General features: G+C 39.2%; 1 protein-coding gene across 1 annotated transcript in view; it reads left to right on the forward strand.

The window, feature by feature from the left end:
- The window catches only part of PPM1D (protein phosphatase, Mg2+/Mn2+ dependent, 1D), a 17097-nt gene extending 1352 nt beyond the window's left edge, over nucleotides 1-15745 (forward strand). The window contains exons 2-5 of the mRNA XM_010009053.1: nucleotides 1149-1273; nucleotides 9781-9971; nucleotides 10761-11003; nucleotides 14294-15745. Of these exons, the coding sequence (XP_010007355.1) occupies nucleotides 1149-1273; nucleotides 9781-9971; nucleotides 10761-11003; nucleotides 14294-14848 (1114 nt within the window). The 3' untranslated portion in view covers nucleotides 14849-15745. The remainder of the gene's footprint in view (nucleotides 1-1148; nucleotides 1274-9780; nucleotides 9972-10760; nucleotides 11004-14293) is intronic.
- The last annotated feature ends 995 nt before the right edge of the window (nucleotides 15746-16740 follow it).

A 16740-nucleotide genomic window follows, 5' to 3' on the forward strand; every position in this document is an offset into this window, starting at 1 on the left:
ATTTTTTAGTCTTGCTCCTTCTGTTTTTCCCAGGCTAGCTGTTGCAGGCAGTTGTGAGGTGGAACTGTGCATCCGTTATTATTATGAGAGAATTGGAAAAAGTTAATGAGAGAGCATAATTTAATCTTCCGTTAGAAATTATATTTTCCTAGTAACAGTCTCTGGGTATGGAATGAGGTCTTTTAGATAATGACTGAAGTTGGCTTTGTGTAGCCATTAGTTGTACGAATGGTGAGATTGATTTTTTTAGGATGTGGTCTTTGTGAATTTTCGGGTGCTGTGCATGCAAGGGGATGGAGCTAAACATGCCCTTATTGTTAAGGCCTTTGAAGTCTCAGGAAGTGTCTTGAATAGCTTCAGTATGAGGAATCTTGAGGCTGTTCCAGAGCCCCTTAGTTTCTAATTACCAATGGCTGTTCCTTGGATAAAAGCTAGCTTTTAAGCATGTAGTTCTTAACTTGGTTGGGACAAAGCTTTTCTAGTTTCTTGTTCCATTTCCTTCTCTTTCTTGATGGCTCATACTCTCTTCTTCCCTGCCTGTAACAGCTGACTCATTTTCTTGCTCTGTAGCTTCTTTTGCCCCAGTGCTCAGTGCCTTAGAGCAGGTGTTAACATTCAAATGCAGAGCTGCTTCTTCCTGTCTTCTGCTTTTAGCAGATAGCAACTATGAACAATTCCTCTTTCATTTTGGCCTCATGTTGGTGCACCATTAAGGAAATCCCTACAGGAGGCTGCTCCTTTCTCTTTTGTTTTTTCAGCTGCACTGTGCTGCTCTTCGCTGCCAAACTTTGGCAGATGGAGAAAACTACATGATCTTTGCACCCAAGTGAGTTGATGTTGATGGTCCTCATCTGAGGAAAGCAATTTAAGTTCTGCTTTTTCTTTGGCAGATTAAAAAGATATTTTTACATCTGGTTGTTGCAGCCAGCCAGAATTTCTTCCAGGTCTTAATTCTTCTGCTTTTTCTTTTCTTCTGCCCTTCATCTCTCACTTTTCCCTTTGGCTTAATACGGAATAAAACTAAGTGATACCATGTGTTTTGAAATATTTGTTTTGTCATTATTGACTACATATTTGCGTATCTATCTGAAAAACGTTGCTTTGGTTTCCATTCTTTTTTAACCCCTGCCTCCTTCTGATGGTTTTAGTGTCATCAACAAGTCTGGGGTGAATCGTGTTGTTTGGAAGAGACCTCGTCTGACTCACAATGGTCCTGTGCGCCGCAGCACTGTCATCGACCAGATTCCCTTCCTGGCAGTTGCTCGAGCACTTGGTAAGTCATGTTCATGTTAGGAAAGTGAGACACCACTGCATACAGGCCACCAGAACTGAATTAGACCCCCATGTGTTTGCCAAAACGTATAGTTTAGGGGGATTTACTTGCTTGCTTTGATTACAAGGCATTCTGAAATGTTGGGCCTTTAAAAAGTTTTTGTAATACAATATGGATTTCATTTAAAAAATAAAGCTGTAAAAGATGCCCTTGAGTGAAGGACTCACCCTCTGACATATGCAAGATTTTCAGTGTTGATCTTACAAGGATAGTACTTCATTTCTGTTGCAAATGAAAATGTACAAAGCACAAGATGGAGAGCATGTTTGTCTTCACTGAAATAATAGGACTGTGATTTTTGAGTAGATGAAAGAGTAAGTTATCAAGTGTTCAGGTTGGATGGGGCTTCGAGCAACCAGTGGTCTAGTGGGAGCTGTGCCTGCCCGTGCAGGGGGGTTGGAACTAGATCATCTGGGATTCTGTGATAACACGCAAATTACTTTGGTCTTCCATTTGTGGTAAATCTGTTCTTTCAAGGCAGCATAGAATGAACAAAGGGATGAAAGTCAGGTCTGTTTTTTCTGTAGCTTGCTTTTACAAGAGTATTTGTAATGGGAAACTGTCTTTGAGGAACACTTTATTCAGAGGACAAAAAGGCATATCACAATACTTAGCAAAACTGGTATGAATGGTTTTTGGGAATTACTTCATAACTGCAGCTACCTCTCAATCAGCAGTCTTAAGTGTTTTCCTCTCTTTGCTCTAGTGACGAATCCTCTATTCAGATATACCCAGTTATAGGTTCTGTTTTATGGAAATGTGGTATCATATTTTTACCTGTGAAAACTGCCCTGTGACTTAATTTCTTCTTGGCAAGCTTGACAGTTACATGGTAGTGTTGTCAGTGTTCCTGGATGAGCTGGCAGTGTGTCATGGGGACAGTCTGTTCCTGGGTCTGTGGTTGTCTTGATAGTTGCATGGCATTGCTGTGTCTTATTTCAAAGGCAGGGGTATCTGTTCCACATGGATTTGTGTGGTGTTAAGAATAATATTGCAGTGATAATTAACATTGTAAAAGATAGCTGTATATCAAGGAAGGACTCCCAGGTGGCAAGGTGGCTGTATGGTGATCTTTTAATAAAAAATGTCTAATTTCGTAGACCTTTTTCTCTGTATCTCACAAGTCTTTATTTTGTGTCCATTTAAGGCAAGATAGATGCTTATTTTATGGTTATTAAAATTGGCTCGAGTTTGACAAAATCCTTCAGGGTTAATAGATGCCTAGCAACCAGATCTCCATCCTCTGAGCAGTGTACCCTCTTTTCCCCTTTTCTGCAGAAAGGTACATGTTCATCATAGATTACAAAAAGCTTGTGCTTCATCTTGGTGAATCTTGCATTTCTTGCAAGTTTGTTGTTTCTCTCAAGAGCTTGATAACTTCTGATCAGTTTCTTCTCAGCAAGTTGAACAAAAGGGTTTGGCTGGGTTTTGTGTGATGGGAATTCACGGAATGATGCATCCCCCCAATTACGTTCTTTCCCATTATGTGGGTGAAGAGATTTACTGGATAGTTTCAGGTTCAAGAAATGAGCATACTATCTTTTAAATGATTCTTGCTTTCAAAAGTTAGTAGACTTTAAGGCTTAAAAGAGGGCTTTGGCCTTCTCAAATCATGGAGAAACAGGTTTACAGTGTGACTGTTGGTGTTTGCCTGCTTAAGGAGCCTTCCTAATGTCTTCACATCCCCTTCTGAGAAGGTATGACAAAACTCCAGGAAAAAGGAACACAGCTGCTTTGCTCTGTAGGACCCAGATGGTGCACAGACGCTCACAGTTTGGAAACAGGATTTAACTTCTTTCTGAGGCCAGCATGCCCTTACACTGCTTACAAAAGACCTACCACGACTAAAGCCATTTGCATTCGTGCTATTGAAGCCTCCTCGACCTCTTGGCTGCCTCCCAGATTGCTACCCTGGTTGGCACAGCACTGTAGAGTTGGAGCCTCTCCAAGAGGAGTAATAACTGTCAATGTTGACATATATTGGTTACCAAAGCTCCAGTCAATCCCACTAAGATCTAGCACAGTGATTCTCTTTGCTAAGGCCAATATCTGTTGTTATTCTTGATAGAAATCCTGTACAGATCCCAGACTGGAAAAGAGTTTTGAGTAAGAGAGCAAGAATTTCTCAATACTCTGCCTTTACTGTCTTTAAAGTGGGAAGATATCTGATTAAGTCCCCTCAAATTTAGAAGTGTGTTTTTAAAAAAAGTTGTCTTTTCTCTTACAGCATCTTAAAATATGCTAGTGTAGTCTCATCCATCATTCAGTCTAGCACTCATTGTGAGGAGTACAGCAGAGGTTTTAGAAATTGCAGGAGTAAAACACTGTGGAAAAGCATTGCATTGGTCAAATATTTGGACAGCAGAAAGGATGCTAGTGCAATAGAAGTTCTTCTGGCTAGATTAATTCTGTTGACATTCACTTTGCTGTTCTGATTGTCGACAGTGTTTTTCTGCCCTAAAAGAAGCATTTGTGGTATGCACCTTTTATTACCACTGCTCCTCACAACAGTTGTGAGTGCATTTAAGTAATGCTTGATTTATTTATAGCCCCGTAACAAGTCAGAAATACTTAGGTTTCATTTTATCTTAAAATATCTGTATGCTTATTTTACTGTATACAGGTTTTAAGTCTTGTAATGAATTTTCTTTAACTGTGTCAGAGTATTCTGCATTTTAAGCATAGCTACTTCTGCTAACCTTTTCTGGGCAATGAAAACATCTTTATGCCAATTTGCCTTCTGATAAATACTTATGAATCCTGTGCAGTCTCAGAATTGTTCACCTCATGACTTGCTACCTGTTCTGATCAGAAGAGCATTTTGTTTCATTAGAGTGTAATGGGATGCTTAGGGCCAACAAGCCATCATGTAATTTGTGTGTCCCAAAGTCTGTGTGTGCCAAGGCATCATGTATTACTATTTCTCTATGGAGACATTAACTCCATGTGGCACTTGGGAAGGCAGAGTTAGACGCTGGTGAGCATGTTCACATGTGCATGTCTTGGGGAAAGCATGCTGAGAGGGGAAATAAACCTGTTCTGTGTGTGTAACAAAACAGCCAGAAATGCTAGCAGGAAGGTTACATGTCAGCTGTAAGCATCTTCTAAATCCATTAACTTAGACCTGTTTCTGGGATGATAAGCAGAGGGCTATAAATGTACAAGATGTGTATTCTGTTCCCATGTGTTGAACCCATTGGGGAAAAATGGAATGAAGAGTTTTTGATCTTTGGAAAGTTTTTGAAGTAAAATCTGGCCATGGGTGAAACTTTCAAAGATGGTACAAAGTAGGGGAAGTATAGAAAAGCTACAGTCTGAGCTTTGAATATCTTATGGTATAACATGAAACAAGAACAATGTAGAAACAAGTAGACAAAAGATGTGATTAATTGCTGAGCTTTGTAGGTTAAGTGTAACTTACACTCATTGCAGTTTTCTTAAGTTGCTGTTTAAGCTCAGATCCCCAGCTTTCACTGCTTATCTTCAGCTAAGCAAATGCTGTTAGGGTTATCTTTTGAAGCTTGAAATTCCACCTTAGTGTTAATTTCAAGGATTTAACTTGAGGCCAGAAATGGAGTAGCTCTCTGCATGCCATTTTAGCTCTTCGCCTCTACCTTTGTAGACCAGCTCTTAAAGGCTTTTCTCATGCAATGTATATTCTCATGGTGTAGCCCTGAGCAGACACCTTTTCTTCTCTCTTGCCTATGATTTTGCCAACAGACAAGCAGAGATGAGCAGTTGTGATGAAGACTGCCTTATGAGCAGCTTTTAATTCACCAGTCATTTTAAATTTTAGATACTTAGTTTAGTTTGCTGTTGAAATACTGTTCTCTTGCTTGTGCTTTCCTTTTCTGTGCAGTGTTGAGGGTGGCATTCTTTTAACAGGTTAGACTGAAATAGTACATAAAAGCAGCTTCTGAAAGAGTAGTGAAGGTTTGAAAGGCTCAAGCGCTTCTGTGTAACTTTTCCTGCTTATTGTTTCCTTCGGTTTTGTCCCCATCCCTCAGCCTGAACTGTCTCTAATCGTTCCTGGTTGCATGAAGGGGACATCGCGTTGCTCTTACCTCTGTGCTGCTGTGAAGATGCCCTCTTGTGGCTGTAGGACCAAGATGCCATGAGTTCTGGTGAAAGCGTTTTCTACCCCAGCCAAGCTTGAATGGCTTTGAGTGGTTACTGTCTGTATCCTTGCTGAGATTTGTCTCACTTCCTAGCAGCACTGGCACATGGGCAGTGAAGAAAGGAAGTTCTCCAAGTCCTCTCTTTATACTAACAGACGTTTAAGATAAAACTTGGATTTAAAAAGATCTGGGATTAATCAAAGTGGGTTTTTGTTTTGGACTGACTTAAAAAAGTAAACTTTTCCCCCTCTATTAAAACCAAAAGATATTTTTGTATTCAAAACAGCATGTTCCAGAAACATAAATGAAAGACTTGGTTTATGACTTTTGGACATACTTTTGCTATAAGAAGGCTTTGGGCTTAATCCAATCCAGTCTACTTCTATGATTGGTGTTTTTGTTTGCAACTTCAAGTACTTTCCTGGCAGCAGCTGAGTTCTAGTATTTTTTTTTCATTGAATTTTAAAAGGTAATGGTAAGCAGATAAGCTAGACTACATGTTTTGATATATTCGTATATGTAGCTAAATTAGTTTCCTTCTCCTTTAGTGTATAATTTCAAACATTTATTTTTCCCTTTATGAGATGGAATGTAATTTTGTGTAGACCTCTGTATATGGTGTTGGTTCAAGTCATGACTAAGAAACAGGTATGATTTTTCTGGAAGATATGAAAGGAACAACATTAGTACCCTGTTTTTGTTTGGAAAGGGAATATGTAAGCCTCAAAAGAAATATTCCTGGTGTGTAAGTTTTTAGGGAACATGATTAAGTTTTGTAAATGTCTGGTTTTTAATTCACAACAAAAATAGTATGGCTCACAGAGTGAAGTCTGAGAGCTTGGCATTCCAGTTCTGTAATATTAGCTTCTGACATATCACATCACCTTGCTATCTTGGCTTCCTTGTCTGCTAAAGGGTCACCTGTCTGTCTGCTTGCTCTGGGACAGAATGGAAGATTTTGGAGCAGTTTGAAATGTCTAGGGAGAAGTGTAAGTTCCTTTCTGGCTTACTTTCCTCTCCCTTTTTCCTTCCCAGAATTTTAACAGAGGGTACCATGTAAAGTGACTCTTCCTAAGTTTGTCATGTATTCCTCAGCTGCTGTGGATGTTGTGGTCTCCAGCTGGCCAGAGAAAGATACACAGCTGACATTAGTATTCTATCTATGCAGCAGCTCTAAAAAGCATTGGCTTCATCTGTAGTGCTCTGCCCTTTAGGGAAAAAAAAATAAATTAAAAAATAGTACCTAACCCTGCTGACCTGGGTTGGCCTTTGCTGATGTGGTCTTGAAGGATCTGTGAGTTATTTTGTAAGTGAAGTACTCTATGCTGTACTGTTCTCCCCAGGATCACTTGCCTGCTTGATTTGTCTGAGTTTTATGGGAGTAGACTGACAAAAGATTAACACTGAAGGCAATATTTTTCTTTAGGGCAATTGCAAGTACTGGCTGTTTCCTTCTAGGTTGAGGAAGGAAGAATCTGGATTTTCTGTATGCCTCTATTTGTGGATTTCTTCTTTGGTCAAAGAACAAAAGCTTTTTTTTTCCATTTGTCACATCTAGAGCTCCATTTAGCTTTAAGTAGCTCCAGACTTATCTTGAGCTGGTCAGTTAATACCTGGTTGTGTTTTCATGCTGTTCCATCATATAACATTGTAAATAATTTGTTGTGTATCTCCTAGAAAGTGTTGAGCTTGACCAGATGATGAGTACAGTTAAACTTAATACTCAGAGGTTCAGTTCTTACTGTACATTTACAGCAAGCTTCGAATGCTGCTTTGACAGAGGTGATGCCACAGGACATTATTTGAAAGAATGCATTTTGCCAAAAAATGCATGTTTAATAAACTTAGTCTTTGAATCTGTGAGTCCTTGAACTAGTCCAGCTCCTATTTGCCACTTGCTTTCAGGAGAAAAATGCTCTTGTGATATGAAATTTTCTCTTTCTGCCTCTGCCCCCATTAAGAACAATGATAGTACTGTAGAGATGAGGCTTAGCTGTAGATTTGCACCTGAATTTGGTCAAAGCTTTTGACTATTACCAGGTAGTCTGGCAGCTGTTATAATGCAGAACATGTCAGGCCAGCTCCTGATTTGTGTGTCAGGCCTGCAGGGCAGTGTATGATTCCTCCATGGCCTTCAGAAGAGCAGCTCATTCTGGAGGAGAGACACATTCTGGAAGGCTTTCAGTGGCAACTACAAAGGTTGGTTCTGGTCAGGGATTTGCCCTGTGGTTTGTGAGGTGTGGATTTATCATGTGCGTTCTGGAGTCTCTCTGTGCCTTTCAGCATATTTATAATCTTTGAAGTCCCCTTTATAACCAGTGTGATATTCCTGATGATCCCCCTGAGGAGCCGCCTTCCTCTCTGGGTATGATTGTTACTCAGCTGTTTTCTCAGGAAGAGCAGCAGATGGGCATGATGACATGTATGTAGATGAATCAAAATTAAATAGCATCAGGTTATTTTTATCATACAGCACAGTATTTTTAATTAAAAAATGATTCAGCTAATAACATTTGTAATTTCTTCTAAATGAGTATGAACAAACTAGCTAATAAAAACATAAAAATATTATGGGTGTTGGAGATGGATGCTACTCTTGCTTCCAAGATCCAGTTGTTTTAAGGTCCCAAGCCCTTGTTTGATTTACCTGCTGAGTCCATGACAGGCATGATGTGAAGAATTCACAGTGCATGGAGACTGGAGACTTTTTGTGGCAATTCATATACAATAATCGCTGTGTGGGAGCTCAGCTCTTCTGTTACAGTATTTATTTTGATCTTGTTGCCAGCTGGCTTGCTTTGTTGTGAGTCTGGGATGGAGAGCGCACCGCTACACAGCAGGCTTGGCTTTTAATTAGCACTTATTAGAAGTGTGTGTATGTTTGCTGCTGCTGCAGTGAAGGTGAATTGGTGCTTTAATGAGGATGGACCATCCATGCTTGCTATGGTGGAGTAATTGAGTTGAAGTATTCCCTTTCCTCATTCTGAGAGAGTCTTTTCAACGGGTTGATAGCTTAAGGCAAAGCTAATGGAAGGAAGCAGGAAGGCAGAAAGCTCATTTATTATCTTTAAAAGGGTGGTGATGGATGCAGAAGAAGGCTATGAGCATATTTTCTGAAGCCAGCAAAAAACAAAACCATGACAAAACCTTACTCTTCAGCTGGAGTTCTTAAGCTTCTGTATGCTTTTCAACTCTGACATTTTAATTAATTTCTACTTTTTAAGTCATGTGTTCTGCACAGAAAAATCTAGCCAGTGCCTGCAAATAATAATGTTACTATTATTGCTTATCACTACAGGGAGCTGTGGATGAACACTGGAAAAAAAGAAGGGAAGAGGTGTTAGCACAATGTAATACCATTCTTGATTGAAAGGTTCAAACTTAGAAAAAGCTTTTATTTTTTTTTAAGTATACCTGATAAATGAAAGTGAAATAAATGGAAATGGAAATGCATTTTTATGATGGAGTGTTTTTTATTTGAGTGTGGTTTGCAGGAAGCACTCGAAATCAATAGATGTTTTGGTTCAGATGTGTTATTCAGACTTGGTTCAGGCCATTGTTACTGTTGAGGTGACCCCAAACTCATTTGCACAGCAAGAAAGATTTAAAAATAGAAAGGTTCACTGCATGAGGCCATCCAAGGGAGAGGCTATAGCTCTCATTTTCTGCTTTCCTGCTGGAACACGGGAACATTACTTGTGCTCCTGTGGCGTCTTTCCAACTCCACGCTTTGGCACATGGTGTTCAGCTGGGAAGATGTTATAACACAGCACCGTGTGTCTCTGGAAGGGATGCTGGTGCTGTGGGAAGAGGAGGAATGGGAAGGAGAAACTAATAGAGGAAGGGCTTTAGTCTCTCCTCCTTTGCCTTCTTACTTTATTCTTTCTCTGGGGCACCTGCACGTACAAATGTGGACATACCAAGACCTGTGTCTTCCTGTATTGCTTGGGTGGCTGTGGAGCATCTTACTTGGCTGTTGGTTGTTTTTTCTTTTTATAAAAAAGGTACTTCAGCACCTGGAGTGTGGAAAGGTGGAGTTTTTAGTTTGGGGTTAGTTTTTTGTTCTATTTTCCCTTTCTGAATATGTTAGTTTTAAAGAGAGTAGAAGACCTGTAAACATAGCTTGGTTTGAATGTGTTTTTATTTAAATAACTACATCTTAAGAAAAATGATGGAAGTGTCAGAAGCAGAACAACAATTGTGCTGAAATCACTTTGTGTTATAGGCTTGAGACTGGTGACAATTGTTTTCTGGAAACATTTTCCTAGGGTTTCCAAGATTCATATTTTCATGTGTAATGGAACAATTAAACATTTTCTTCTTCACTAGGTGATCTTTGGAGCTACGACTTCTACAGTGGTGAATTTGTTGTGTCCCCTGAACCTGACACTAGTGTTCACACAATTGATCCCCAGAAGCACAAATACATTATCCTTGGCAGTGATGGACTGTGGAACATGATTCCACCTCAAGATGCTATCTCCATGTGCCAGGATCATGAGGAGAAAAAGTGCTTCATGGTGAGAGCAGTGGCTATAAGTAATTGTGGAAATTTAGTACTTGTTTCTTCTAAATATTGCTTAGTCTGGCATGCATGAAAAGTACCTGGCAATGGCATTGGACTTTAGGCTTATTCATAGTTCTGTAATAACATGTAAGTTGTTACGATGTGGCTGATACTGTGCTTGCAAACACCATGTATGTTAACATGGTTTAAATTATTTAGTTGTCATTTTGGGGAAATAGGACTAGTGGGATGGGATCTGTGAGTAATAAAGAAGAGAACATGTTCCATCTCTAAGGATGTTTTACAACATATTGCCTGGAAATGAAATTTATTTCATGTTAAAATGTATATTACAATGTAGACATTGTTTATTAGTTTTTACATGGCTTGTTCAAAGTCTGAATTAAATTAATCTCTAGTTTATTTTACAAAACAGTTGTGAATTTATGTAGTGGAGCATGTGAGCATCAGATAGGAAATAGTCTGTAGCCCTCCTGAGACTTTTGGGGAAGATTGTAGGATGTGTTACAATCAGGCTATATATGCAGGTCATTGCCTCAGTTTTATGGTTTAAAGCACCTATATATCTACATGGACTCTACTGCAAACTGATTTTAGGGTTACATTTCATTATGAAGAAAGATACAGTGCAGTTAATATTTCCTCTTGTGTTTCTGAATCAGGCTACTTTAGCAGATGATAAATAGGAATATGTATCTCAGGCTGTGCCAGATAAACTGTCTGTCTCCCATCTATAAACTGGGCCTGATGGCTTTCTCTGTCCCTTTCCCCTCACGCACAGGGAGAGCACAGACATTCCTGTGCCAAGATGCTGGTGAACAGGGCGCTGGGCCGGTGGAGGCAGCGAATGCTTCGTGCTGATAACACCAGTGTCATTGTCATCTGCATCTCACCGCTGCAGGACAGCAAAAGCAACTTGGAAAATGAAGAAGAATTTTATCTCAACTTGGCAGAGAGTCCCTGCTACAGCAGCCCTGATGTGAATGTTATGACGCCCTCCCGCTGCTGTACCCCTCCTGTCAAGGTAACCTTATTTTTTCAGTTTTAAATGTTGCACTTTTGAGTGTGGAGCCCACTAAATATCCCTTTTCTTCCCCTAGTAGTCATTTCTTTTCGTGCAGCTTACTGAGATGTGTAGGATTGGGGAACAGGGAAGTGTAAAATCAGTCAGACCTTTTCCAGTGACTGAAGTACTATTTTTAGAAACTATTGGTCTGTCAACTTAAACAGCTATTTAATGTTGCTTTGTTTTTTTTTATTGTGGGTTTTTTTTCATTGCAGAGGACTAGGCCGTATGCATGGCTAGATAACATTTCAGTTATAGGACAGTAACTTGACAGCAATTAACTGGCTATGTCTCTAAGACCTCCATGCACAAAGCTTTGGAGAAGCAAACAACTTTTAACAAGTTGCTTAAAAGCATTTGGAACACCAAAGGCAGAGTAATAAACTTCTCAGAATTGGTGAATTTAGAGATACAATGTTTTTGTAATTCTTACAATCCTGATCATTTATTATTAGTTGTTGATTTCTGTTCCCTCTTTAATGTAGATGAAATTATTACTCTGATTTTATGCCTACAGTTTCTACAACTTTGCATAGTTTTGTAAGTGTTGTCCAAGATCCCACACAAAGTCAGAAATGGGCTGTTGACAGGGAGGAGCCAGGCTGTAGGGATCAGAGGTTGAAAAAAAGAAAAAACTCAACATATCCCCATAGAGAATAAAGTTGGGCAACAGTTTGTTTTCCTGTCTTGCCATGTACTTGGACAGCTGAGGAATTGCAGACTGCTTGTGGATGTGTTCCTAGTCTTGGTGTGATTTGGTTGGGCTGTGGGGTTTCTTTTCTTAAGGTGTAACCCATGGGTTAATGTCTTCAAACACTTTGTAAAGAATGTTTTATTTCTGTGTTGGGACATCTCATTATCTTCCTCTGGTTGATTTAATGTTCCTTGTTAAAGGAAAAGATGTAATAGAAGGTCTTTCTTCAGGCTGGAAGTTTTAACCAGGAACATAAAGCAGAGCTGTTCAGAAGGTTGTTTTGTTTCCCTTTAATAACTGGAGTGTAATTATGAGTGGATGTTTGTTTCAGTAATTACCAGCTGCTCCTGATTTAAGTAACTGCCCTTTGATGTTGTGCAGTATCTTTGGATAACTGTCCTTTGGGCAAAGTTAAAAGAAAGCAAAAATGAGGAAAGGAGTCCTTCACATTCTGTTGGTAGAAACAAGCTACTAATAAAATGGCAAACTCAACCTTTCTGTTTCCTTCCCATCCATCCAGTGTAGCAAAATACATGAAAAGAGCTTAGAATCTAGCAAAATCTTGAGTGGACATGTCAGTGAAAAGAGGAGGTGACAATGGAGAGGATCCATCTTCAGAGAATGGAGAGAAGCATGGATTGCCTTGACTTTTAACAGCTGTTGCCTTCAAAAAGAATTAGTTTGGAAATGGAGACCAAATAAAAGTTTCTCAGTTAAACAGAATTGTTTCTTAATTGCATATCCTTCTGGCCACAATTAATACCAAATTAATCCAAATATTCCTGAGGCCAGTGATAAAATTTGATGGATTAGATTGCTGAGAAATGAAATTGGTGATTCATGGTTTATTTTTCTTGTTGCATCTCTCTTTAGCAGCCCATCCTCTGACTTCATTTGATTTCCCAAAGCCTTATCTGCTCTCAACTATTATACCAAGCAAATAGACTTTGGCAATAGGAGCCACAGTGTAAAGTGTCTTGCACAATAAAGACATGAAAGTTGTGGCTAGACACACTATTTGAAAAATTAAATGGAGCAGATTTAGTAACATTGCCAGAGCTGCTCTGTGCGTGTCATCTAGCTTTCTTAGGGGTTCTGCAAGAACTGAGTAGGAGAATAACCTCTAAAATACCATCCATAAAGGTCTTTCCTCTTGTCTTGCTATGCGTAGTAAAAGAATATTATCTAAATAATCTACACATGGGGAGCAACAGGGGAGCAGAGCAAAGTGGACAACCAAGTCTAGATGTTAGAAACTATTCTGATTATTTTCTCTTTCAGAGTGCATTTTATTAAGCCTTAGTATTTTTTCAAAAGTGCTGAGCAGTTATGGATCTCTTATTGAAGTTGAACTGAAGTTGGTTTGGGTTGTGACTTAAAAAGCATTTATTTATTCATGTAACATGTTAACCTGTGTGTGCATTTGAGTTTTGAATAGGTTATTTTCTTAAAACAGTCCTTGTCATCAGCCTTACATTGATGGCACAGGGAGTAACGTGGCCTTGAAATACACTTTTGAAGGACTTACTCTGTAACTAGGGATTTCTTCACAATTAAATCTTTAATAAGGTCATAATTCATATCTTCAGGGCACTGCATAAATACTCATTTTCATAATCCCCCTGTGGTTACTGAAAATGAGTATTGTTCCCATTTTCCTGTTCGTAAAACTGAGAATGAGGAAAAAACACTTAACAAAGGCTGCAGAAGTCAAGTAGCTGAAGGTAGAGGTAGTTTAGAATGTCCCTGGCTCTTGGGACGTCACGGTCAGCGACCTCACTTCAACGTACAGAATGACTGTGTTTCTGAGAGCATGGGTAGATGTGCTGTGAGGAATGGAGTTGTCTTACTTATAGGTTACAGCATAAAATGAGGCAATAATATATTTTACAGAGCAAACAGTGACTATTTTGAGAATAGCTTTGTCCAGTGCTCCACCTTTCTATGTGCAACCAGGATACCTAGGGTGAAGAGTATGTCCATCTCCCTGATAATCTGGTTATGCAGTAACTAAGACTTCTAAATGTAACAAAGGTCAGAAGACTTTTTCAGCTCTTTACCCTAATAGTGTTTGGCTACCTGGTGTAGAAAATCTTCAGGAGGGCCCTAGAAGTGTGCGTAGGGAAGTTGTGTCTGCATATTGAAAAATGCTGTTGAAAATCAGAGGACAGAGACTGCAGGTGCTGCTTTTTACACAGCTTCCTACATAGCAGAGAATGCAGGTTCCTCAGTGCTTTATAGCAGCAAAAAGGAAGGCAGGCTGAGCAGCCTCTGAAAGGAAAGATTACCTGTCTGCTGCTATGAGACAGTTGCAGATGTGATTGAAATAAGTCCTTTTGTGAAGCTGGTGTGCACAAAGTATCAAGTTCAGAGCCAGTCTGAATATGTTCTGCTTGTCAATATGGAGAAAAGATAACTCTGTTTTGGAGAAGAATTTTTCTGTCTCTTAAGGTTTTGAGATATTCTGTCACACAGTCTCTACTCTCTTAAGTATAATGTGTGTGAAATAATTATACTTATGCCTAAATGTTTGGGGTTTTTTCTTTTCCCTCAGCTTTTAGAAGATGATCCATGGCCACGACTGAATGCTTCTGAGCCTTTTCCTCCCCTCATGCACAGCAACATGATCTCAGAAAAATACTTAGAGCTGCCAAGCGAGATTGCCAAAAGCAATTTACCTTCATCAGGAGCCACCCTGAAAGATTCAGGCCCACAGGAAGAGAAGAGCAGCAAAGCGCTGGCTTTGAGGATACAGGAATCCTACAGCAATGGTTTGTCAGTCAGTCTCTCCCCTTCCAACTCTGCAAATTCAGGCATGGACCAAAAAGGCTGCAAGGTGTCCCCTAATGGCCAAACAAAAGCCCAAGATGCAGAGAGGACACCCACAGCGAACTTTAAAAGGACATTGGAAGAATCCAACTCTGGCCCAGCTATGAAGAAGCACAGACGTGGCCTGAGTCGAAGCCTTGGTGTCCAACCAGAAGGGATGTCCACCACCCCGCAGCGCAGGAACCCCGGCAAGCTGGCCATGCGCCGCAGCCTGCGCGGCCAGAAGAAGCTCAGCAATCCCCTCTTCCACCCCCCCAGGAAAGCAGTCTGCGTTTGCTGAAAGGGCCTTTTGTGTGTGGAAGTGTTTTTTGGTCTGGTTAACATTTTCAAGTTGGTGCAGAAGTTTGAAACTCTTCCTGTTTCATCTTTTTTTTTTTTTTAAAGTAGAAACTTTTGGTATCGAACAGCTTTATCCCAGCCTTGTACTTGCTTGTATTATAACTGTGAATTTTGTAGATGTGTAGGGTATAAGTCACTGTAAAATGTGTGTAAATTTGTATTCCTTCATATAAATGTAGTCTCTTTTCTTCCTTGTATAATTGTTACAGCGGGGCTAAACCTTGTTTAAAAAAAAGTAATCCTTTTTGTTAATTTACTAAAGTCATGAATTTGTATACGCTTCTTGTGATGAGAATTTCACAACTTTTTAACTAAAGTAAATTATTAAACAGAATGGAAGATATGTATTTTCGTAGTACTATACGTTCCACCTAAAGTGTGTCTTTTAGAATACACTAGGTCTATATTTTGGTTTTAAATTTTAGACTTTTCTCTACTCAGAAATGAAATGTATGTGGAAGCAGAGATGTTGAGTCTTGCTTTACACAACTCAATGTCGACTTCTTTATGTTAATTAAAATACTATGCAGTATCTTATTTAGTGTTATTTTTTGTAACATTAATCGTCAAAAGTATTTAGCAAAAAAAAAGTGTGTTTTAAAACTCTGACTCCCAAAAGCATTCTAGAAAGCCATTTCCATCCCCTCTTATAATTAATGATGGCATTTTTATCCAGGCATAAATGTATGCCTTACAGAGGCATGAATTTTCTGCTACTCCAATACTGATGGTGCTGCTAATACCTTTCAACATAAGTTCTTAAATTATTTTCTGACTATTTTCATTGAGTATGTGGACCATGTGTATGTTCACCTAAATAAAACATGTGAAAAGTTGATGGGGGTGCTTTTTTTTATTTCAAGCTTAAGTTCTGTTGAGTACATTTATCTTTATTTTGAGTTAGTCCAAAAATTGAATATTCCCCCTTCACTGTGGCTGGTGAAATGAGTCATCCCACATAGTTTTATTATGGGACTGATCTTGGCACTTCATACTGAATGTTTAGTATATAACCTGCAATTTTTTTCACATGGGGAAGTAAAAGGCCAATATTTTATTCCAATGACTAGGATGGCTGTTTGTAGAATCCAATTCTTTACTGCTGGAACAATAAAACATGGGTTGGAATCAGGCCTGCCATCTATATGTGTTACCATGGCTACAGAAATCCATGGGGGAATTGTACACTTCCTGAAAATGTTTAATTCTCTTTCATCCACCCTATGAAGGCAGCACTATCTTAGCAGATTCAAGTAAAGCTCTGCTCAAATTGGACCTTTCAAGAATTTCTGTGCATATGGGATGTAACTTCACAGTTTCAACTGCTGTTGAAATTAGACACCATATATGGGGGGAGTGAGTATAGAGAGGCTAATGACAGCAGCTTCCTCACAACAGTCTTTGCAGCAACTTAAGATAGTAATTGTATTTACAATTTAACCTCATGACATTCCACCTTTTAAAGATGAGTAGTCACAGTGAAGATGCCAGTATAACACATTACTTAGATGAGTATCTATTGGTGCTTATAATGTTAATCTGCAAAATGACTGGATCCATTTTGCCAGGTTTTTTTTCTCTATATAGAATAAGCTTTATATTTTCAAATTCTGCTACATTTGTGAGTGTGTCTTGTTCTCCCACATTTCATACTACTGTTCTAGACTCTCATGCCTCCAGATGGAGGGGCAGACATTGGCTTCTGTCACTTTTAAAAAAGACAAAATTAGTTTTTCCTGAGACAGGAGCTGCATGATTATGTTAAACATTCTGAGCTTCTCTGCAGTAGACATAAACTTGCTGATATAAACTGGCAGCAGTTTACTCTTGTAC

This window comes from Chaetura pelagica, unplaced genomic scaffold, assembly GCF_000747805.2.
Source record: "Chaetura pelagica isolate M959 unplaced genomic scaffold, ChaPel_1.0 scaffold72, whole genome shotgun sequence".
Lineage (NCBI taxonomy): Eukaryota > Metazoa > Chordata > Aves > Apodiformes > Apodidae > Chaetura > Chaetura pelagica.